General features: G+C 52.0%; 2 protein-coding genes across 5 annotated transcripts in view; one reads left to right on the top strand and one right to left on the bottom strand.

The window, feature by feature from the left end:
* Positions 1–1719: 1719 nt before the first annotated feature.
* On the bottom strand, positions 1720–23557 carry PUSL1 (pseudouridine synthase like 1). Its single transcript, XM_044445537.1, has 6 exons — positions 23416–23557; positions 18041–18228; positions 11885–12034; positions 10782–10955; positions 4542–4596; positions 1720–2007 (listed from the first exon to the last, which is right to left on the bottom strand). The coding sequence occupies exons 1-6, from the start codon at positions 23440–23442 to the stop codon at positions 1819–1821; spliced, it is 783 nt and encodes a 260-aa protein (XP_044301472.1). The 5' UTR covers positions 23443–23557; the 3' UTR covers positions 1720–1818.
* The window catches only part of ACAP3 (ArfGAP with coiled-coil, ankyrin repeat and PH domains 3), a 118407-nt gene continuing 114267 nt past the window's right edge, over positions 20514–24653 (top strand). For 3 of the 4 annotated variants that reach the window (XM_044445527.1, XM_044445532.1, XM_044445530.1), the window contains exons 1-3: positions 20514–20762; positions 21230–21292; positions 24294–24423. In XM_044445527.1, the coding sequence (XP_044301462.1) occupies positions 24338–24423 (86 nt within the window). In that variant the 5' untranslated portion in view covers positions 20514–20762; positions 21230–21292; positions 24294–24337. Of the gene's footprint in view, positions 20763–21229; positions 21293–23639; positions 23736–24293; positions 24424–24653 lie in introns of those variants that run through there. The other variant, XM_044445528.1, reaches the window with a different exon arrangement.

Raw genomic sequence — 24653 nt, 5'->3', positions numbered from 1 at the left:
CGGATTGTTTCCCGGGGCTGTGCTGAGGCCTTCTGCTTGTCGGGAAATGCCAGAAAGCAATTTCTTGGAGCTTTCCCTCCTAAGCCAGTCCGTAGACAAGCACCGCTTTTGCTGGGAGAACGAAGCAACCTGCCCCCATCTCCCAGGACGGGGTGGCTTCTAACCTAGGTGTGCTGACCATGTCTGAAACGGGAAAAGAAGATGTGTCGCTTGTTCGGGCAACTCTGGAGGGCTACGGAGCACCGCCCGGCCTGTTCAGAGAACCAGGGCATCCCCAGAGAAGCAGGGCAGAAGCCGCCTTCACTTGTTTATATCCCGTATGTGTTTCTGATCGTGCTTCGCAAGAAACCATGGATCGTTTTCGACGCAAGTGGTTTTCTTCTGTCTTTGACTCTACAGTGAGCCCCTTGGCTGGGCCAGGCCACTGGAGTTACAGAGATGCTGCTTCAGAAGCAGACAGCGGGTCCCAACGATGGAAAAGATGAGCTGAAGCTTCTGGCGATGACTGCAGAGGGAGGAATGATTCACCGAGAGAGGACCATGGAAGGAGGCTTGTACGAGGGACCCCAAAGCCCAGATCTGGCACTGATAACAGCCATGCTGTTTCAAGTGGGGAGGCAAGGAGAATCTCCTAGCCAAAGGCCTCCTAGTGAGATCATGGTAGAGGCAAAACCCGAGATGCCTCCACCATGCAGAGGTGCCGCTCTGCCGACAGGATATCCCCAACTCTGCTTGGCGGAGCCCTTTGCTTGGTGGATCCCCAACTCTGCCACAGCTCTGGTGACAAGGTATCCCCAACGCTGGCCTGCAGGTGTTTCCCCTTAGGGACTAGAAACTTAAGAATCAAACTAGGCTTTCAGGATGCCACTTTGGTACCGGAAACTGAATCCTGCCAATTGATGTTACAACCTCTGAGGTGCGGATCCCAGTTCAAAAGGCGGCCGTGCGGCAGATTCCCCTAAACCAGGACTTGTTTGTTTTGCAGCGTTACCAACAATATATAAATGATCTCTTGCAGCTGTGATAAAAGGAAGTTGCCGGTTTATTGAGGAATGCTCACAGAGCAGAGGATAAGAGGAGGGGGTTTCAACCCGACCACCCCCCAACAACAGTGTTAGCAAGGTCCATAAGGTGGTAGGAGGCATTAAGAAGGCTGAGGTTCTGTTTCAGTGCTTCCGTCCTCCAGATCTAGAAAGGAAGGAAGGAAAGAGAGGCGGTGAAGAGAAATAGGACTGTGGCTGAGAGAATGTGGTTGCTGTCCATTATTTCGACGGGAAAGGTACAGCTCCCCAGGACAGGGTTCTGCCTTAAGAGCCAGAACTGAAGGATCAAAGTGGCTTTGGCTAAGCCGCCCCCATCAGCTTCATCTGCAATCTCACACTGGCCTACCTTGCAGGCTTATTGTAAGGACTGCAACTAGGAAATGAATGCCTTTTTAAAAAGGAGCAGTAGCAGCAGTACTCAAAGCGCTTAATTTTGCCTGAAATACCAGAATTACAGCTAGAAAATGCCCCTGAGGCTTCCCCCAGCCTTACGTCTCTCCAACTTTCGTCCCCGTGAGAGCACACCCACGAATTAAGCAGACTTGTTTGAAGCCATAACTACCTTAAGCTTCACCGATTTTCAATCGGTCTACTCTATGCAAGACAAGACTCAGTCTGGACTCAAACCCACCACAGCATGGACTGCAGCTCCCATCGCCCCTGGCCACTGGCTGGGGATAATGGGGGCTGCGATCCAAGACTTCTGGAGGGTCCCAGATTGAAGGGCACTGGGTTGCTTGTTCTCTCGGACCGCAAATGCCAGGGGGGCAGGTGCTCAGCCGGGGGGCCTGTTTGTCTCACCTGATCTGTAGTACTCCACTCGCTTGAGGAACAGCCCGTGAGCCGGCGCGATGGTGTTTGTGGGGTAAGCCATCAGGTCACGGACCTCCAGCAGCTCTTGCACGTGACGGGGCTGCAACCGGTTCTGGCCGACGGCCACCAGGACACCAGCCATACGCCGCACCTGGAAGGACGGGACAGGGCGGGACGCTCGGAAAACGGCACCGCTGGAGCGGAGTCCCCCGAACAGGGAACTGAGGCGGAGTGGCCAGAGCCGGAAAGCACGAATGAGGTGGGGATGCAACTGGAAAAAAACCTTGGTACTGGATAGTGTGTTTTGGTTTTCCAACACGTACGCGAAAGATACCAGACCTTGTTCAGGTCCGGCAGCTCATTTTCTCAGCAGCTCTTTTATATTGGCCAGGGCGACTTATTTTATATTGTTATTTTTTGTATTTTAACTTTATGTTGTGAGCCGCCCCGAGGCTTCGGCGAATGGGGCGGCATAGAAATGTTTTAATACATACATACATACATACATACATACATACATACATACCCAAGAGTAGATAAAGGCACATTGGTCGACCTGCTGTTTGATAAAGGTTTTTAAAACCATGACGTATTTATTGTCAGAGCTTGTGGTATGGCTGGTTTTCCCCCCTTTTTGTTATTTAAGGAAAGGGTTGGCTTGCTGTTTTTCACAAGACCCTTTGTTTTTCTGAAGCAAAAAGATTTTCATATGATCTTACAGTGTTCTCTGGTTTGGTTTGGGTCAAGTGCCCAGACAGCTTCAGCTTCTAGAACTGCTATCGACTCTCTCAGCCTCGCCTACCTCACTGGGTCGTTGTGAGGATAAAACAGGAGAGAAGGACTGTCCACTTGGCGCTCCTTGATGGGAAGGCGTGAAAGTTACAAAGAGCCAAACTCATCTGACTCATCGGTGTTTTCACAAAACCTCACGTGGGAAGATCCACTTTCTGCTCACCCAGACGGGAACAGCCGAGCCGGCTTGTTTTGGAAAGGAAATAGTCTTATCACTCGTTTTCCTTTCACGGGAGGTTGTGACCTCTCGCCTGAGCACCTCAAGCGCGCTCCGAAGGGCGAGCCGAAGCCGCCTCGCTCCGACACGCACCTCTTCCCGACAGCGGGATCTGCTGCAGAGAGAGAGAGCATATAGCTGAGCAGGAAGGGGGCGCGTCTCTCACAGTGGTCGGTGCCGTTTCTGGAGCCCGGGGAAAACTGCGGAGGTGTGAACTGCAGTTGCCGGAGCTGTTTTTAGAAACCAAGCAACCGCAGCCCCTACCCTACGCGAGATGGGAAAATACTGCAGTGGAACAGAGATGGGGGGAGACGAAGCGCCTCCTCTGCGGCTGGCCGTGCTCAGCGACGCGTTCGCCCGGCAGCTCCGAGGAAGTTTTCCTGCATGTGAATCGTTGTTCATTTGTGGGGGTTTCCGCCCCGACGTTCAGGCCGGGCACCTGGAACTCCTGACCTCTGACCACATCCCCTTCTCAAATGGCAAGAACTTGTATCTCGCTGCTTGCAAATTAGTGAGCTCCTGCAGCCCAGAACCCGCTCGGACGAGCCATGGAGGACGCCCCGGTTCGCGCTTTCAGTATCTCCAGGGCTGTGCAAGACCTCTGTCTGGAACGCTGAACTGCTGGCGCTCAGAGGAGACGTAGATGGCTCAAGCGTCTGATTCAATATAAGACACAGCTTAAATCTGCCCTTTAAGCAGAGCCATGAGGACTAGAAACTTGCTTTGCCTTGTAGGGAAGGGCCACAGCCTGGGGGTAAACAACCTGCTGAATAAGGAGAATCCAGGGAAGCTGGGAAAGGATCCCTCTGTCTTGAAGGCTCCAATATATGATTCTAGTCCTGGGGATGATGGGAGTTGTTCCAGCAAGCATAGGATGGGGGATAACCCCATGTTTATATTCCAGGCTGCTTCCTCTCGCGAGGAACCCAAGGCGGCTTACTTGGGTCTCTTCCTTTCTATGTTATCCTCACAACAGCAACCCTGTGAGGTAGGTCAGGCTGAGAGGCAGGGCCTGGTCCATAATCACGCAGCGGGCAGCATGGCTGAGGAGGCGGCGAGAGCCCAGATCTCCTGGGTCTCAGTACGGCACTCAACTCCACACATGTGGAGGGCGCCAGGTTGCTGAACTGAGCGCTAGGGATCCCCCAACCTGCTCTTCCACAGTTCAGCACCAGGGGGCGCTGTCCTATGGCCTCACGGCCCATTTAAATCTCTCTCTGCATTTGCATTGCTTTGGAGGTTAATCTGAATTTTAGCTAACCATGGAGGAAGGTCCTCCCTTTAAAGTGTTATTGTGTTGTCGGAACCTGTTCAAGGCGAGCTCTGGCCATGTTGGAGAACTGCCTGATGCCCACCTTTTCCATTGTACTGCAGCTTCTGGCTCTCTCTTCTTGCACACAACTAGAAAACCAGATGTATGTAGGATTGCAAAAGGAAGTTTGTCCACAACAAGGCTTTCCCATCACTTAGGTGGCCCAGCAAATGCTGTGCATTAAGAAATATACGTCCAGCCCTTCACATTAAAAAAAAAAAAACCAGTCTGGCATATGCAGTGTTAAAATAATGCATTTTCGGTTAAAATAATGTGAATTCAGGTGCAAGCAAAGAGAAGGTAGCAATGACGCTTTTCCAGCCATGGGCACTTGAAATAGAGACAAAGTTTGCCATCGCCTTACCTGCTTGTAGAGAAATGAGCGGCCTATAAATTCAAGCTCCCAAAACTTCAGCTCACTGGGGAAGAGAAGGGGGAAAAGCAGGATTAAGAATCAAATCATTGCGCCCTGTTCATTTTCTGCTTTCTACCCAGTTTTCTGCCAAAAATGGCACTCTTAAAGGGAGCTTAAAGGGGGCACATTCGCCCAGAACATAGTGCTGGACGGGCATTCGGTCCATCTGGATCCAAGGCATTGCTTGGTTCTGGGTTACCTGGGGCCAGTCATGAACTTTCAGCCTAACCTACCTCAAAGGGTCGGTGTGAGGATAAAATGCAGAGCTGGAGGCTCACCAAAGCCACCTTGCAAGAGGACAAAAAGCAGGATACGACTCCAATGCATCAAAATCATTAGGTTAACAAGTAAGTAGGTACCTTCAACCCCATTTAAAACAACTCTTTCTAAGACGGGATAACTACAAAATTGGCGGAGGTAAATCGCGTTGCGGCCAGAAGCGGAATGGCCTACATAAAAGTTTATTTATTCCTGATGGTATAAATAAGGCCCCGTCAGAAAAGGATCTGTCTGGGCCTGTCACTTTTGTCCGTTTCGCTGACCTTTCTTTCCCGCAGCTGACTGCAATTGCTGAGTGGGGAAAAGCATTCTGCAAAACCCCAGCGGAGAGACCCTCTGACGGACGGCTGCCTCCCCCGTGAAATCACATGCTTGGTGTTAGCAACCTATTATTCTACCTTTGTTTGTTGTCGGCAGTATTTATTTCCGGCCGAATGGGTTTATGCCGGGCGGCTGGCAAGCGAGATGGAAAGGCAGACAGCTCAACGTTAGAAGTTCGGGAGCTTTTTTCAGAGCAGGAGATCGAGAAGCCCACGTGGCATTGAAGTGGGTCATGGATTCTGCCAAGCACTTACAAAGCAAATACGTCGACTTTTTAAACAGGAAAGTGGCTAGTCCTCAAGATTGTTCTGGCAAACTGCCCACACAAAGAGACAGGTGGTGACGTCACGGCTTTCGGGTCAGAGCTAGTCTTCCTCTTTGGACTTCCCATACTCAGGTTTGTTGTGTCTCTGCAGGACCGTTCATTTCTGTTCCCCAACCCCTTTTCCAGGCCTTGTACCTTGCTACCTAATCTATCCACGGCTGCTCAACCTTTCTCCTGCTTTGTCACTGGCTGGATTCCGACAACACAGTAACCTGTACTCAAGGGGTGAAAGTGCGTGGTTGTTGAAAGATGGGTTATCGTGTTGTCTGAACCCACCAAAGCTGAGAAACCATGGTTGATTAACCATGGTTCGCAACCCAACAACAAACCGCAGGCTTCCTTCATAGTTAACCAACCATGGTTCTCAGCTCTGGCAGGTTCAGACAGTGCCAGACCCCACAGTCCAGTGAGAAGCGTATCATTTCGTCTGAACCGGATCTTTGTTTTTTTGGTCTCCGATTTCCCAGGAAGAAGCTTAACAACCAAACACTTTAAGGGCCAGGCATGTTTAGACCGGAAAAATGGCCAGGAAATGCTAGGAGCTGCTCTTTCCTATTTAAATAGGCACAGGATTGTATCGTAGCTGCAACGTAACTGCTTCGCCCAGTGTATAATCCAGGGAAATTTATCTAATGCAGAAATCCACATACGCACATGAGTTATGGGATGGGAGGAGCCCCTCGCCACCATATGGTGGGAACGGATGATTTATGGGTGCGTGGGGAACCTGCCTCTGGAAATGTAACGTGAATTTCCTTTCATTTTGCATCTTCTTTCCCCGAGGGGCATGTGGTCCCCCTGTCTGCCATTACAGCAAGCCAGCGAGGCAGGCTAGGTTTTGTGTTTCCCAAAGTTATTCCTGAAGAAAAGGAGCTGACAAGTGCAAGGGAATTTATACCTGTTGTTTTTTGGGGGTAGAAAAGACCCCCTCGTACTAGGGGGAAGTGCAGACCTTGGAGGAACAAGGGGACAAAACTGCATTACATCAATGGAAAAAGTACCTAGAACAATACGCTGATTGAAAACCCGGGCACAGAAATGTACATATTTGAGAGAGGAAAGTGTGGAGCTTAGAAACCTTACGTGGAAGCTGAAATGGCAGCAACGACGGAAGGAAAGAACAGAACTGTCCATCCCGAGCGCGTTTTTTTAATTGGAGGTTCGGAGTCCTTCGCGACAAATCGTTTGGGATGCTCGGCGGACAGATACAGAACGAGAGGCGAGATCCGTCTCTTCCTCCTCCCCGCTTTAAGGAGATTTGGAGTGGAGCTGCTTGCCCTAATCCCTTCTCACTCCCAGGAGGGGCTGGCCCACCGTTTGTGCTTTTTGGTGGCTGCCTCACATTAAGGTCAAGCCTTATCTGTTTTAGGTCACGGAGAGATTAGGACCGGGTAGGCCAGGTTTCGCTCGAGTGGTAACAGCCCTGCCTGCTCCAGCCAAGTGCTGCTTTTTCCATCTCGGCCGCATACAGCTGACTCCAGGTGCTCACTGGACTGGCTCGATTCCTTCGGAGTCTGTCTGTGTTTGGCAGCAGAGGGAAATCTGCACGTGTTCAGATGCTGTCGGTCTCCCGATCCCATCAGCCACATACTCTCTGCCCGTGATGTAAGCAGAGAGGCAACCAGGCACAAGGATCCACCACATTCAAGTTTCTTCCAATAGTTGCTGCACACACAGAGCCTTTGGTAATCCGAGGGAGGTAGGCTGCCTCTGTTCATGGAGGTTCCATTCCGATTGCATTCGCCTTTTCGGCAGCTGCAGGAGTGTAGGGCAGGCGTTCAGGTCCAGCCCGTCTGTGCTTCCCAGTGGGGCCACAGCCTTATCGGCCATGCCGGTTGGGAACAGCGCAAAGAGGCCGCGTTGGAAGAAAGCCGGCCTGGAGAGATGGTGAAGAGATCTCTCGGCTGGGGAATTTCGACCGAAGGCTGGACACTTATCAGTTGGGGAAATTCCACGCCAGATTTCCTGCATCGAGCAGGGGGTGGATTTGTCGGCCTCCTCCTGGTCCCCAATCCTACGTCGCTGACTCAGCCTCGTTTCTGATCACGCAAGAAAAAGACTGGTCCCTCAGACAGCTGGTCTTTCTCCCACAGCCTGGCAGGCCAACGCAGGTAGGAGCGACCGAACCATAGCGGTGGAGTGGGTGCAAAGCAGAAAATGCATTACTCATCTTCTCCCGCATCCTGCTCAGATGGCCCAAAAAACCTGGCCAGCTCTGCGTGTGAGGCTCCCGGGGGGAAACGGAAGGGCCCTCGGGGGAGACTGTGGGCTAGCTTGGCCAAAATTTCAGGGCTTGACCTCTGGACCGGAATGGGCATCTGGATTTAAGGCCCCATGGACCAAGACTCTCCTGGGGTGGCTTTGGGCCAGCCACGGACTCTCAGCCTAGGGAGGCGGCGAGGGTAAAAGGGAAAGAGAGAGGACCATATACGCTGCTCGGGCACACCTGGAAGGAGGAAAGGACCCGCTCTCCGGATCGAATCCACGTTTCCTGACCTGGCATTTCCCATCAAGGCGAGCCCATGCTCGGGGCTGCAACCTTATGGCCAAAGGGGAGCAGATGGGCCCGAGATAATCCGGCGGCGGCCGCTGCCTCCCCTCGGAGACTGGGCCAGGCAAATGAGTTATCACGAGCATATGAATATGACTATTCCTGACACCCCACACCTGACGGGAAGGATGGAAGCCGTCCAGACAGCCCACGGCTCCACAGAAGCCGCGAGCACGAGCGCGTGGGAGCGAGATGCCAATCCTGCCGCCCACACCAGGCTGGGCTGACGGCACCGCACGGCACCCGCGACAATACTGGCTTTGTGCACTGGCGGGATTTAGATATTCAGCACTTCTCTAATGAGATTTGCGAGTAGCGAACACCGAAGGGGTGGTGGTGGTGGTGATGGAGCGGGTCCAGAGGCAGAACGAAAATGCTCAAAATCAAATTATTACTAAATGGTATTTATAGCCTGCCTTTTTTTTGTTTAGGAGAATGCCAGGGCGGCTGAATGGAGTCGTCCTCCGCTCTGCTTTATTCTCACAACAGCCTTGTGAGGTAGGACAGGCTGTGTCAGTGACTGGCCTAGTCTCGGCCAGCGAGCGTCATGATGTGGGGGAACTAAACCCGGATCTCCCAGGTCCTAGTCCAACACCTGCACCACTGGCCCACACGGATCGCCAAGAAAAGCACACCTGGCCCTTCAGGGCAGGCTTGTTCCAAGAAAAGAACGAAACGGCCTTGGTATCTAGTAGGATACGCTCCCCAAACGTTTGTTTATTGAGCAATGATGAGCACGCCAGAAAAGTGCTGTCCACACCGTTATTTTGCTGCTCTACCTGACAACAACCCTGTAAGGCAGACCGGTTTTTTCCCCAGGAGACAAACTGGGGAGCCAGGGAACGAGGCCGAGTCCTTGGTTTTGGTCACAGGTGCAGATCAGTCCCTTGCAGGGGAGTAATCCCGAAGAGAAGAGGGGGGCACCGTATTCTGGATGACTGCCATAAACTCTTCCCTTGAGGGGTTGAATTCCGTTCGGCCAGCAGCACGTGTTTGTAAGAACAAAAGCAAGAAGCTAGCAAAAGGCTGAGGTTGGAGGAAGAGCCTTCTTTTCCCTCTGCAGCTCCCATCGGGGTGCGGAGAGGAGAGAGCGAGAAAACAATCAGGACGCGGACGTTCAGCTGGAGGAAGCAAAAGCCTTGTACGCACTGGGGGGAAGAGAGAGAAGCACCCCAATCTTTGCGCAACGGTCTCTCTCCCTTCAAACAAGGACATTCCCAGTCCTTCAGCTCGTGGCGAGCTTGCGCAAGGAGCACGGGGCATCTCGGCGAAGATCTCTGGACCCGAGCGGTGGACTTGAGCGGGGTGGCCAGACACCGCGGTGGCCGTTCAGTACCAGGGACAGCTCGATGTCCCTTTGCTGCCGTGCCTGTCAGATCTTCTGCCAGATCGGCACTTTCCGTCCTCTCCACCCATCCCAGCCAAGATGCAAACCAACCGAGAGAGACGGAGAGAGAGAATCCAGGCTCCTCGAGAAACAGGGATCTTGGACGCCGAAGGGAGCGCACGGAAAACCTTCAGGGAGTTCTCTTCTTTTGCTACCTCAGGGGAAAAGCCCCCCTGCATTTTCCCAAGCCCCTCTCCCTTTCATTGTGACTGTGTTGCCAGAAATCCTTATCCACCATCCTCTTACTTCAAGTCATCTTCTCCCCTGGCCCCTGTGTCTCACTGCCCCTCCTGAGGCTGCTCCGATTGTGTTTCAAGATCTGTTGAAAGCGGGCTTTGCTCCAAGACAAGCTTTGCTTAGCAAGACGGGTTTTCTAACAGCCCCGGTCCTTGTCTTCCTCACAATTCTGCCAGGATGTTGAGGAAGGGAACTGAATTCCTTCAGGCATAGTTAAGCACCACCGCCAGGCTTTAGGAGGCCCAGAGCAAGCCACTTGCATTTCTGGAACCAGGCACAATTTGCTGAAGGCTGTGCTTTTGTCTCAGATTAAAGCATGTGCAGAGTGGTGGGGAAAATGCCCAGAAATGCATTGGTGGGGCAGAGAGAGCACCCCCAAAATGCAGAGGCTGGGGAAACAGCTTGCAAAGAAGCACACGCAGAAATGCGCCAGGCCTGGAAAAGTGCCACAAAGATGCAGTTTAGATAAACACACGCAAACCTGGTGTAGCTTTTGTTGTTCCAAGTGGCTACTTGGAATATGGAACATGGTGACAATTTATAACACTTTCAACAGAAAGTGGGGCATTTTCCTCCCAATGCCAGAACTTGAAACCGATTTGGCAGCAGATTCAAGACAGGTACACGGAAAGAGTGTCACGAAACAGCCGATTTCCCCAAACTGTAACACTGATTTTGTTCTCTTTCCGTTTTCGTCACAGGGTGTCTCTCCAACGGTGAGAACAGCTTTGGCGAGGAACTGTAGCTCACGGAGCGAGCAGAAGGTCTCTTGGTTCAGCCTGGGCACGACAAATAAATGCTACCCAAAAAGGGCATCCTTCTCAGCTCTTATACTCTGCGTGGCTCTTCTCTCATCCTGGAAGTAAGCTGGGAAAATAGACGGGGGGGCAGAGGATGGGAACCTGCTGGCTGTCCCTTGTGGATTTCCCTATTGTAATCACACTCTGTTATTACATTTAAGTGCACGGGGGCAAGCTGTGGCAAGAGAGGCAGGCAGAAGAGAGATCTCCCTGGAGAAACTGTCACTGTTATTTGAGTGGGGGGTGGCCGTGCAGACTGTACCTGGCCAAAGGCAACCTTCGTTCTCACCTGTTCTTCCAGTGCTGGGACAGGAAGCTGGAAGCAGGCCTGATGTCCACCCAGGCCAGGGTCCTGATCGGGCTCCGTACGGGGAACTCAAAGATCGCTGAGCGGAAGGTGCTGAAGTCGTGGGTCCCGATCAGGAACTCCGCGGCCTCCCGCATGGCCGAGACGTTCAGGTGGCTGGAATGAAAGGGAGGAGGTGAGCGGCTGGGTTTTCTTGTGCCAGGGGCAGAGCCAGCTTTCTCCACGGTCCTCAGATTTCCGCCGGAATCCATCTCAAAGCTTTTTGCCTGTTCTGTCTGGGGATAATGAGCTCTGCAGTCTGACATTATCTGGCGGGCACCAAAAAAAGAAAACGGGAGGCACCCGTGGGTAAAAAGAGCATTTTCCCATGTTTGAGGTTTAAAAATAAGTTATGGACTGGGGTGGAAATTAGAACGGATTGCTGATGCGCGCAGGTGAGGTGGACATCAACCAGAGACACGTGCTCATTCCGTCCCTGGCCAGATGTCTCTAGGATTTCGCATTATGATAAAAATTAAGACTTTGCATTATTGTGAGCAGTTGTGGGAAGCTGGGCACAGCTGGGAGACCGCTCCATCTCAGCTTCCTGCTACTTGGTGCCCGCCAGAAGCGGGGCATCACACCTTCCATGATCCCTGAGCATCGGTCACATTGGTTGGGGCAGATGGGAGTTAAGGTCCAGAACACTGGGAGGGCACCCCGCTGGGGAAGGCTGCTCAGTCTGAGAAGACATGCACCCCTCCCTATGCAATTTTGGGGGGCAGTTCGCTGATCCAGAGGGTCGGCTGCACCCAACTAGTCCCTGCCCACTCTGTCAAGAGAAGTATCACACAGCTCCAAACCACGGTCCCCTAGAAGTCAAAAAGGCTGCAGCCACTGCCTCCCAATCTGGCCTCCCTCGCCAGAAAGGAAGCCTGTAAGACCTTGGTCTAACAGGACAGTGCATGACTTTTCCTCCTCCTTCCCAATCCCTTTTCCTCTTATGCTGTGTCTTTGCGAGTGTCAGTCTGAAAGTGTGCGCGCCCTTTGATTAATCTTGGAAAGTCACTCCGGGAGCACCAAATCTGTCAGTTCGCGGCACCCACCCTCGATAAGTGGCCCAGCACAGGTTTCTTTCGAAGACCGGCAGCTCGGAAAAGTGCGTGCATCCAGTTGCGATGCGGTATACATACGTCCTCCACCGGGCAGAGAAGCGGGCATGGAAGGTCTCAGGGACGCGGTAAGCGCTCAGGACACTGCAGAGGGGGGAGAAGCAACAACACGCGATTCGCCGAGCTGCGGGGGCCGAGGTCTGTGATGGCACTGGATGCTCAGGTGAGGTCCAGAGGAAGCGGAGGCTCTGGGCTCAGGAAACCTCCAGGGCAGACACCGTGTGGGCCAGTGGCTGGAAAACACGCACTGCATCCAAATGCACGCTGGATGCAGGGAAGGGGGATCGGTGTGGCCGGCAGAGAAATACGAGGCCCTTGCATTGGCTCGGCCTAAAGGAAGCAATGAGGGCCAGGGGGGTCATGTACCTGGGAGGACAGGCCTTCCCGAGTTCAGAGCTTCCGCCACCCGCCCCGGAGAGGCTGAGCTCAGCACCCCTCTTGCTGCCCAGGGGGAGAGAGGCTGGCCGGGAATCAGAGGAATGGTGACCCAGTGCATCTAGCGATGCACCGCCAATGGGAAGGCTGGGCTTGGCCGCCCTTCCCCTTGACATGCTAGCTTTCTACATGCAGGGCATTTTTCTCCTGGGAGGGCACAGCATCCGGGGCTCGAGCCCCAACGCCCAGCTGGGAATCCCGGAGTGCTAGGCTCGCAGCTCCTCCGTGCCCTTCCCGGCGCGGCCGCGGCGTGGAAACCCGGCTGCACGGATCCCGTCTTGGGAGCAACACGTTCCAGCCCAGCTGCAGCGTTGCCCTGTCAGAAAGGCAGTCGGCTGGGTGGGCTGCGACGCCTGACCTAGTTTCCTTCGCCTGCCCTTTCTCTCACTCCTCCCCACATCTGCCGCAGCTCGCCGATTACCAGCCAGTTGTAAACGGCGGCCGCGGACAGACATTCCCCAGGTCCCAGGGGCGTGAGACGGCAGAACGCCATGCCTGAGAACAGACCCCTCCTGCCGGCCCCACCACCGCTCAGCGGCGTCCCATCCTCCCTTGGAAGAGTCTTCAGCATTGACTTAACGGTTGTGTGTGTTTATGAGTTGCGTACACATTCGACAGACATCGTCTGGGCTCAGAAAACACAAAAATCCACCATTGGGGGCTGAGTGCGGATTGTTACTGGGTTGTCTTGTCATCCGGACCCAGCTGTGCGAACAAGCCACGGCCTAGAAGTTTGGTCCATATTTTGCTGTCGGGTTGCGAGCGGTGGGGTGCCATCTCGACTGGACCCCGGCAAAAGAACCGGCATCAGTGACCACCCGTGGTCTGGCAACAACCCATGTTCCATCCTCATCCTCAACCCCGAATGCAGGCGATTGCGCTGTCTGAACCCGGTCTGCACGAGTCAAGGCAAGGATGCTAACCAGCAGGCCAGGGAGAAAAAACTCGTTTTGTGGGGTCCCCCAACCTGGCACGACTGGGGGGTCTTCCTGGCTTTGATGCCCCCCTCCACAATGGTAATAGGTTGAAATGCCTCTACTAAGGCCTGGTTACAGGGAGGACATGCCTTCAAAAATAATTCCCTCTCCCAGCCGTATGATGTCTGTGGGGAAGCCATGCCCAAACAATGCCATTTGCTCACCAGGCAGAGCACCGTCTCCCGTCCTTCCACACAGGACCAAATTTTGCATGCACAGGCTTTCCCGACAGCCAAGTCCTGCGCACAACCAAGCCTCGGGTCTCCCGGTTGCCGGACCGGCATTCGCCACTCCAACATCCCAGTCCCGCTGGCCGTGGGGAAAGTTCAAAACTCTGCCACTGAGGCTGTGCCACAGTTTGGGCCTTCCACCGACAGCGCAAGGGATGGGCGGATTCCCGGATCTTTAATTTTCCCCGATGCTTCCTAGCTGTTGTCATGGAATCTGCTTGAATGTGGGCAGAAACCCAATCTCCGCACACCTACTCCCAGACGCTGGGTTGGAGAGCGATCCGAGAGAGAAGATGACGACTTTGGTGGCTTTTTGTTTTACATAAGTGTTACATAAGTGACTTTAACAAGAAAAAAGTTGAGGAAACGGTGCCAGCATCCAGGCGAGAAGAGAGAACTCGTATTAACGCTTTTGCTCTCTTCCCCTCATTAGCAGGGGGGCCACCATGAGGTACGGAGAGGGGAAAGCTGGGCCTGGAATCCGGTTTTGCACTCGAAGCTCTGTGGACAAGAGGATGCTCAACAGGGCTGGATTTTGTGGACTGCCCCCTCCGCTCGATGCGGTGGTATTTGCAAGAGAGAGGAGGCCGTTGGCGTATCTCTCTGGGAAAGTTCTTTTTCTCAAGCCCTCCCCTCGAAATGGGAAGCAGCTGAGCGGCCTTTACCGTCAGAACGGAAAGCATTTTCAGAAAATGGCAAGCTGGGAGCCCGAGAGAAGGCGGAAGACGCCGCTTGCGCCGCACCAGGGCCTGGTTAAGCCTACTAACGTTAGTCCTCGTACTGCAGGGCAAGTATTAGCCAAACGGCTGGCCAGCAGCAGGACGGGCCTCTGGAGAGGCACTTGATGCTTTGGGAATGGCAAGAGAAACCTGAGCGAGAGATGCAGAACAGAGGAGGGGAAGGACTGCTTCTCACAGCAGGTTGTTAAACTGTGGAACTCACTGCCACAAGATGGAGAGGTGGCTGGTGATTTGGAACGGACAGATTCATGGAGGAGGATATAAACCGAAGAAGTAAAAATTAATAAATAGTCTGCCACCTCCCGTATCAGCGGCAGCCTGCCCATGTGCCCCAGTTGCTGGAGAACATAGGCAAGAAGGTACGGTTGTACTCTGCTGGCCTTACTTGCGTGTTTCCTGGGGGCAGCTGGTTGTCCACTTTGGGAACAGAATGCTGGACTTCAGGCCTTTGGTCTGATCTAGAAGAGCCCTTATATTTTGGACAACTTCATGCGCGATCAGCCTCAGGAAACGAAGATAGGGTTTTTATTTGTATTTATTCTGTAAAAGAATTTAAATATTTCTACTATAGCTCACGAACCTAAGGCATTAACAAGCTGCAACAGAGTGCAGGAAAAAGCACAGAACGGGGATGGGGAGATGAGCGAACTAGCCAGATCGGCATCCTAGCTGGGCAGAATGAAACAAAACGGAGATTAGGGAATAAAGCAAACAGGGAGAGAGAGGGACAGGAAAGTCCGTGGGGCTGTGGGGGGAGGATTTGCAATTCTTTCTGCAAAGCAGGATGGGCAGGGAGACCTTTTGTGTGTGTCCCATGATAGGATGGGAGCTCTGGGGGCTCTCTAATCTGCCCTTTGTTTAAACATTTCATGCTGCCCCACGGCAGGCAGAGAGAGGTCTTGCCTCCAGGGTAAAAGCAGACAGATCTCTGCTCCGAGGAGCTTACAGTCTGAAATCCCAAACAAGACAATCCACCGAGTATACCACACAGCGGTGGATGCTTGCCCTTTCATTCTCCCACCAGGCCTTTAAAAAGAATGTTTACCTGCTGCTCGTTTTATTCTTAATGGTTTATGTAAGGCTGAGTTTTCAAAGCATCTTTTCCCATATGTTAGCTGCTTGTCACTTCATCTCTTATTTCAAACACATTTTGAGTTATTGTTCTGCATTTGAAGCTTTTTAAATTTTATTTATTTATTTTTCGGTTTATATCCTGCCTTTTTCCTACAAAGGGCTCAAGGCAGCTGACATCATTCTCCCCCTCCATCTTATCCCCACCACAACAACCCTGTGAGGTACGTTGGGCTGAGAGTCTGTGACTGGCCCAAAGTCCCCCAGTTGGCTCCATGGCCGAGCGGGGACTTGAACCCGGATCCCCTGAGTCCCAGTCCCACGCTCTCAACCACTGCGCCACACTGTCCAGCTTTTGAACAGTGAATCGGAAGTCATCATCTGTTTCCTTCTATTTGTTTCCATTTGGTATGGTGCCCATCGGTGGGAAGTTTTCCTATTCCTGTCAATTATTAACAAAGGAGAAGGGCCTTATCCAGGATGGCCCCTTGACCTGGAATGACCTCTCCATTCAGACATGCCTCATGCTTACTGTGTATCCTTTGAGCACCAGGTTAAGACAGCCTTCAGTGACGAAGCATGGAAAGATGCATGACCATGCCTAGACCTGTTTATCTATTACATGCTGTTTTACTTTTAAAAACATTCTAAACTGCTTTTCAGTTTTATATTATGGAAACAAACGTGTTTTTATTGTATCATGCTCCCGTTTAGGAGCAGACCACCCAGCAAGCTGCAGCTGATGGAGTGGTTAGAAATTAAGACTATCTCAAGGATAAATATGAATTCTTTCACATTCTTGCTAGGGATAATCACCTGGAAAAATTAATTGCAACTTCGCAACTGCCCAAGTATTGTTTACAATTGACATCCGTTCATGCGCCGTTCGAGTTAGGAATAATTAAGGAAGGACAGGAAAACAAAACGGCGAAGGTTATCTTTGTTACACAAATCTGACACAAACACACGTAGAAGGGATGTGTGAAATTCTGGTTGTTACGCTAAAAGATGTGCAGTTGGGAAAAGTGCAGAAAAGAGCAAATTCGGTGGAAGTTTAGCCAGGTGTGCTGCGAAGGGCAGCCCTTTTCTAGAACTGCTCTGTGACAGGATTGGGCATCAGGACTGACTTTCCTACAATTCTTTTTTAGGAGCTGTGCTGATTGCTGCGCCTGAAAAGAGGACTGGACAAAAGAGCAGACAGGGGAAGCAAAGAGGATCAACGCTTCGGAGCAACTCCCCTGCAAGAAGCCGGGATGGTGTAGTGAACAAGAAGAAGGGAAAAGGAGCCCTCAACCATGTGGGTGGGTGTCTGTCCCACGTCATTCCTGGCCTCTGGAAGCCAGCCAGTTGTTCTACACCCTGAACCCTGAGCTGACACCCTGAGCTGCCCCCTGAGCTGACAAAGCGGCTCAAGGTATGTACCCACACAGTAAGAGCGAGCAAACTTTGAGGACAGTAAGATCGCTTCCAATCCTGGAAGTCTGGCATTTGGAGGGGAGGAGGGTGGAAGCAGCTTCTGGAAGGAAACTAAAAAGCACAGCAAGATCATCTTCTTTCCCCACCTGCTTCCTCTCTCAAGTAGTCGTATCTTTTGGCAGAAGGTGTGCCGAGACTCGGACTGTGTCCCCGTTACACAGATCTGACAACAGCTGGAAACTGCTGCAGGAAGGACATGCTGGCAGATGGACTTGTTGCTAGCTTAGGGATGTCTGGGTAATGTCCCTTGGAGAACCCAGGGGGGGTGGGGTCCCCAAAGGGCAGCAACAGGGGCCTGGGTGACATTCCAGACCAACAACGAAATACCTTCCAGGCTAGAAAGCCAGAAGCACTAGCAGAGCCGACTTGCTCAGTGCTGGCGCCCCTATGGAAGGCATAGTTGGGCCATTGCCTGGGTCCCACACACCAGCAGGGGCTCACTGGTCCCTCCTCTTCCCTGCTGTTTTGCCTCTTGCTCCTGCCAGCACAGAGGGTTGAGGAGGAGCAGGAAGGGCCCCCACCAAGGGGTCGCACTAAACAGAGACAAGCATCCCCACCGCTTGGCCCTCTCCACTGTCTGGCAGAGCAGCCTCCCCAACTACAACTCCCGGAATTCCTGACCACTGACCCAAGTCATCAAGTGCTGCTGGGTACTGAAGTCCAAAACTCCTAGATGACAAGGGAATGTTGAGTTAGGGGACATCTAGATGGCCCGGGAGGCCCCTTCTGACTCGCGCTGTTTTCTATGTTCCTATGTTTCTATCTTTGGCGGTCCCCCCCCTCCGCCCCACATCCTCCTATATATGCGCATGAGCATGAAAGCCACTCAGAAAGTGCTTCTTTGGCAGCAAGTGCGGAAGCAAAAGCTGAAGAGCACATAGCATTCATGTTTTGCATTTTAAATCTGCCCAATAACTAAAGTCCTTTGGGCAGATAACAAATGCTTCAAAGAATCACACGCAGGACAAAATATTCCCAGTACAGCATGTGGAAGAGGATCTGTAACAGCTACAGAACCAATCTAAAACACCAAACATTGAAAAAGTATGTCGATCCTGTTGCTGCTTCCCAGGACTCGCTACTTGCCAGAGATGGAGGACTGGGCCAGAGACCCTCTGCATGCAAAACTCGGCCGCTTACTTATCGGTCTGAGACGTTCACCTGATAGGCTCTCCTGCAAGGTGGTAGTTGAGCGCCTCGGCGAGGACTTCAGTGCTGAGAGGCGGCTTGCCGTTCTCTCTCTCGATATCGACATGGGCAGCGTTGCAGAGGGCGTGGACTCCGGAATCCGTGCGGCTGGAGATGACGAATTTGGCCGGGACGGGGAGCTCAAGCTTCCCGGCGGCCCTCTGGTGGGGGGGGGGCAATGAAACAGGCACATGGGGGGGTGAGGATCGGGCGAAGGACGCGCTTCCAGTATCACTGCACTTAAAAGCCGCAGAAAGCGACGCCCCTGCTCAGCTCAAGAACAGATCGGGTGAGAGGTATGTTTCGTGCGGGAGCATTTCGTGCGAGAGCCAGTGTGGCGCAGTGGTTGAGAGCGTGGGACTGGGACTCAGGTGATCCGGGTTCGAGTCCCCGCTCAGCCATGGAGCCAACTGGGGGACTTTGGGCCAGTCACAGACTCTCAGCCCAACCTACCTCACAGGGTTGTTGTAAGGATAAAATGGAGAGGAAGATGACTAGGTCATGCCTTGGTCCTTCTTGCAAGAGGGACAAGTCAGAATACAATATATATATTAAATTATTTAAAAACTCAACCCAGGAAGGAGAGCAGTACAAGAGGAAGAACCGGAGAGGCCTGGCAGCTTGAGCACTGACTGAGGAGAGCTGGGTTCAAGTCCCCAGTCTTCCATGGCGCTCGCCGGGCAATTCTAAGCCAACCGCTCTCCGCCGTGTATTCACAGAATGGGTCTGAATCGATGACCCTGCGAGTTAAGGAGGGCTTGAACCTTTACCCAGGGATCCTTTCTAGTCAGGAATATAAAAATCCTGCGCTATTTGCAGTTCCGGAATGGCCTTCCCTCAGCATCCACTGAAGCGGTGAAAGGCAGCCCTGTTCAATGTCAAAGTACATTAACGTTACCGGAGCAGCGGCTGCGTGCCCAGGAAAGCGCCGTGCGCACGGCTATTCTTTCAACCGGCACACAGACTGAGTCATCGTTACAGTTAACCCTGTTAAGGAAAATTCTGGTTTATAGAAAATTCTGGTTGAAGGAACTCCAGGAACAGGAAGCCTGACACGGGCAGCTGGAAGCGGGAGAGGTTACATGTCACCTGGGCTCTTGCCAGTGGGATTTTTGCAGAGGAAGGCAAGTCAGAACTGAGGCCCGGCTCAAACTACCAGGGATGACGCTCGAGCCCAAACTATTAGTCATCTCGGGACTGAGGCCCGGCTCAAACTACTAGGGATGACGCTCGAGCCCAAACTATTAGTTATCTCAAGATTGAGGCCCAGCTCAAACTCTTATCCCTGTCCAATCTGTATGCATCCTTGTATAACCACGGAATCAAACCTACAGAACTCATGGTTATGAAGCAGCCCATGCCAGAGGTTTCTTCACACCAACGAAACACAGTAGCCTTGGGCTATCGTCAAGTGCATGGATTGTTGGGCACAAAAATAGGCTGGATCAGGAGGAGAACATTTCTCTTTGCTTAAACTTGTATGGTTCACCACTCTGAAACCTCCATGCAGGAGAACCAAGTCGTGGACAAATTTAACCATCGCAATGGTGTCTAGGTCAGCGAAGCAGCTTAGGAGCAAGAGGGGTGTATTGCATGAAATGGATCAAATACGTCCAAATACTCTCAAATTGCATTCTGGATGCCGCAAGGAAATAGGGTGAAAGGCCACATTCTCTCACAGGTCAGGGACCAGCCCGAGGCCTGCTCGCCCCCAGAGGTTATGGCGTCGCGGGAAGCTGGCTTCCAGTGTGCATGGCAGATCCATTGCCCGCTGCGGTTTGTAGCCTCTGCCATTGCTGATCGGGAAAAGCCTTGCGAAGAGATAGACACGTGGTCCATCCATTATTCAGACCAGAGAGGCGGCTGGGGGAGCACCGCCACCCCCGCCCAAGCAGCGGTGTCCCAGGAGGCCATTAGCCCCGGCACGAAACCTAAATGCTTTAAGGCCGGCTGCCGGGATGCAGCTGCCCTTGCGAATTAGGACTTTCCACGGGGCCACAGGCAGGTATCCTCAGCTTGGGTTTTGAACTGGTCCTCCTGGTCTTCAAGGGAGGCCGGTGACTCGGGGGCCGGTGGGGCTCCTTATCCGCTGCACTGCTCATTCTGGGCTTTGGAGGAGCTGCCCCTGGTGCTGAGCACCACCCAAAGGAGCTTCCAGATGGAGCACTGCAGCTGCTTCGTCTGCACGTCAATTTCTGGCTTGTTGAGCCTCGGAAGTGTGCTAGCAGGAGGGCTGTTCAGACTTCACATGAGCCCCCGCTGATTTTGGTTAACAGTGCAGGAATGCCCCATCCCTGGGTTGCCCCACGACATCCGCACCTGGAAACTCTGGGTTGTTTGTAGCTCAACCACACAGAGGGAGCCCAACCATCGCCCATGTTTTATGGTTGGGTTAACTCCGGTTTGTTTAACCCATAAAACAAGCCAGAGTTCCCGGGTTCGGATCCCTCAGAAATCAAATGCCCTTCTCAGCCACTCGCAAGGAGAGGGATCCTTATGAAGCAAGGCCCTTCCTTCACAGAGGTACGTGGCCTGCAAAGCCCTTGCAAATGTGTTCAAATGTGTGTTCTTTTCGCCCTGCAGGCCAAGGTCTTGCCAGTCCTTGGCAGCCAGACATGCCTCCAAGCTCAGGCTGGCCCTCGACCGGAACCCCTCCAGCCGGCAATCCCACGGGAAGGACCAGGTCGCGCATATGGTAGGATGCGGCTTCCCCGAACTCCTGACCCCTTTCCGTAAATGACCTCGCCACGTCCCCACAGCTCCTCTGGATGCCGGGCGAGCTCCCCCACCCCAAAGCACATCTGCCGTTGCATCACCCTCCCCGCCCCTCCCCTCCCCTCTCTGCCTGCCCAGCACTAATCCGCTAAGGGTACTCATGACAAATTAAAGGCGGATGCATTATTGAATCGACGCTAATTGTATGTCGGTGGCAGGGAGAACAGCGCCTGATCGTCTCAATGAATGGTACATAGTGCAAAGGAGGAGATGAGCCAGCAGGGAGAGAAGTGCAATTTCAGAGGCTTGCGTGCCTCGCCCCCAAGACGCATTTCTGGCAGCATCTGGTTGCCGGGCAGTTTTCTGTGCATTATGACGAGATGTAAGTCTATTTATTGCATTGATTTCTTCCTTACATTTATGTTCTGCCTTTCTCCTTCCCGTAAGGAACCCAAGAGGGTTGGCACCATCTTCCTCGTCTCCATCTTATCTTCACAACGACCCTACCAGGTGGGCAAGGCAGAGGGCCAGTGACGGCCCCAGAGTCACCCAGCGAGGTTCATGATTGTGTGGGGACTAGAACCCAGATCTCCCAGATCAGCACTAACCACTATGCCAGACTGCCTCTCGGAAGCTCATGAACAGGTTGTATAGGGCTTGAGCCAAAAGCACTCCCTGGATATATTCCAAGAAATTGAGTACCCCTTAGTCCCAAAAGAAGGGTTGATGCTGTTTTTTTCCACTTTCATGGACATACAGGGGATAATTTTTTTCGGAGAGGTACGCCTAGAGAAGGAAGGGTTAACTCTGCATACATGGCTATCAATCAGCATATATAGTTTTACACCATATGGGCCTGGGCCCCAAACCTTTAAGCAGCTAGTAACATCCCTGATGGAGCTGCCCCCACCCCCTTTTTTTATAATTTTTTATAAGTATTTCATTTTTTAAAAGTATTTCAAACACACCCCCCTTCCTAAGTCTGGTTGCCTACAGGCAATTCGTACTCACCCTAGGTGATCAGGGGATAAATGGTTATTTGTAAACCTTTACAAAACTTTTCAGTAAGCAGCATAAAAAAGGAGCAGAGGAGCAAGGGTGGGGGAGAGTTTACACACACACAACGTATGTGCGCATATATTTTTATGTTGCCTCGGATGCTTCCAAGAATGCTTTCCAAATTGTGTGAGTTTTCCAGATGCCTCCCTCTGCTTCCAAAGACTGAAACAGCCTCCGGATCCTCTGCTGTTCTGCTCCCTTTGCTGTTTTCTCTTGCATGGGAAGAAATTCTTGGACCGGGATCAGACTTTTGAGGGCCAAGAAAAAGAGATTTGCAGAGAAAAGGAATTGCTCTGAGTGGAGGGAGGGAAGGGGAGAGAGGAGCGTGTAACACAAACCCAGGGAACACGCAAAAGAGGGGTGGCTGGCGTGCGTGCCTTTCGACGCACACGTGTCCAGGCGGCCGTGTTTCGCCTGCACAAAACACACAACTTTCCAGCTTTTAAAAAAATGACTTCTAAGCAGGCTGGGAAAAGAGGGACAGCTGGTTCTGTCAGCGTCTATTTCTGCACAGGCCATGGGGAAATACAGAAACCCATTTGAGGAAGGATCATATTTGGCCAGTCTGCACAATCACCACATTGGAGTTGTTGTTGTTGTTGTTGTTATTATTATTATTATTATTATAGCATTTCTATGCCGCCTCTTGCCGAAACCTCGGGGCGGCTTACAACATGATAAAATACATTGAAATACAATAGTACATAATAAATTACCATTAAATATAACAATACAAAAAATACATTGATTTACAAATACAAAATTAAAATTATCAGTATAAAATAAAAATATAGGAGGAGAAAGAGAAGGAAGAAGAAGTTGCCCAGGCCAGATCATATGTTTTAACAATTGAAATGATGTTTAAATAAAAAGGTCTTTACCTGGCGCCGAAAAACCAGTAACGACGGTGCCAGGCGGACCTCTTTGGGGAGTGAATTCCATAGGTTGGGCGCCACCGCAGAGAAAGCCCTCCTCCGGGTACTTACTCTCCTAATTTCTTTCATGGAGGGTTCCCGGAGAAGGGACTCTCCCGCAGATCTCAAAGGGCGGTCGGGCATATACGGACGTAAGCGCTCGTTCAGGTAGCCAGGACCCAAGCCGTTTAGGGCTTTGTAGGTCATAATCAACACCTTGAATTGGGCCCGGGCTTCAATGGGAAGCCAGTGAAGCTGACGGAGGACTGGAGTCATGTGAGCATAACGCCCCGTCCCCGTCAGCAACCTGGCAGCTCTATTTTGCACCAAACTATTTTGCACCAAATTGCATTATTATTATTATTATTATTATTATTATTATTATTATTATTATTATTATTACATTTCTATGCTGACCACCTATTGGCAACAGAGCGATCCCGGACAAGCATCCTTCCTTTTAAGAAGTCACCCTTTACTGTGCAGATTCTGTCTGCAAACTGCGTCCAAACCCCTCTGGATCGTGCCAGACTCTGCAGCACAGAGAGCCAGTGCCCCCCTCGGAAGGTTCAGGCCACCATCTTGCAGAAACTTAAGTGTGGCCAACTAAGAACGAACTGGGTGCCCACTGCAGGGCCCCGCTTAATTTGCAGTGCTTACCTCCAGGTGGTTCTGCACTCCAAGCATTACTTGTTCAGGCGGTGTTCGCACCACGCCACTGCGGAGAGGAGAGGAGAGGAGAGATGTTCGTTCCCAGGAGCGTGGCCAGGAAAAGAGTGCAGGTCTCTCCGTTACTGAACACACGCCCCAGCCAAGGAACTTTTTGCAGCACAACCCAAGGCTCTGATTCAGGAAAGGTGGAAAGGAAACTTCCCATGAAGGGCTCCTGAACCCACTGCATCCGAAACGACACCCGCTCCCTTTCTTGGCATCCTTTTCCCCGGTTCGTCCTTCTTCCCCGGATGGATTAAGTTCTCCAGGTTAGGAGTGAGCAGGTGTTGTTTTGTGGCGGCCCACCTCCACCTGTATTTGCACTTTCGGCACCAGGAGGGGATCCCCCAAAACGGTTTTCATTTGAGGTGAAACGGGGTTCATTTCGACTTCATGAACTGAAGTTCTTCAGCTCCATATTAAAAGGAATGGGGAGACATCCAAGTTGCCGTGGTGCTAATTTGGCCGGGTGGCAGTGTGGAGACGGGGTTTTTCAGAGGAATATCGGAGGAGGAGGAGGGGAAAAGTGGTGTTGGATATATCATCCAGTTCCAGAGGAAGGAAAACAGAGCATGTTGCTTCCTTACAGGAAGTGGGACTCCACAGTCCTGGGAAGTTCAGGAGCCATGGTGACGCATTGGCTAACAGGCTTCTAGTCCTAAAGACAGTCTTTCGAAGCCTGCAAAATGCATGTGATTTCATGAAGCCCCTAATGGAGGCCGGGTGTCCAATGATGTGGCTTTTCTGAGATTTTGCACTGGAAAAATTTCCCAGTCTAATTCTTTGAATTGGAAAACTTAATTGTTACATTTTCTGATGCTCTATAGGCAAACTTCCCTGAAGTGCCTCCCTGTGGTGGTGTGGGACTACAATGGCCATCATCCTCCAGGCAGCAGCCTTCTGCGACGTGATGCCCTGCAGAAGTACCAGCTTTAACTCCCCACATGGATATCTAAGGTAAATCTTAATATCGAATTAAGCACCTCGGTGCAGTGCACAGTTCACAATGAACCTCCGTTAGGGAGCCTGGTACTTCCTAGCCCATCATCCGTGTCGGCACGCACATACCAAGGACACAGAAGGAAAGTTCTGTTAAGGGCTCTGAGCACAAGGCCTCCCAAATCCTCGCTCTTGTAGCTACTACACCCATCCAGGTTGTAGATATGCATGCGATATTTCAAGTCACT

The sequence above is a fragment of the Varanus komodoensis genome, unplaced genomic scaffold (assembly GCF_004798865.1).
Source record: "Varanus komodoensis strain SLA01 unplaced genomic scaffold, ASM479886v1 scaffold48, whole genome shotgun sequence".
Classification (NCBI taxonomy): Eukaryota; Metazoa; Chordata; class Lepidosauria; order Squamata; family Varanidae; genus Varanus; species Varanus komodoensis.
The sequence above is the reverse complement of the archived record's forward strand: the minus strand, read 5'-3'. Positions and strand labels throughout refer to the sequence as shown.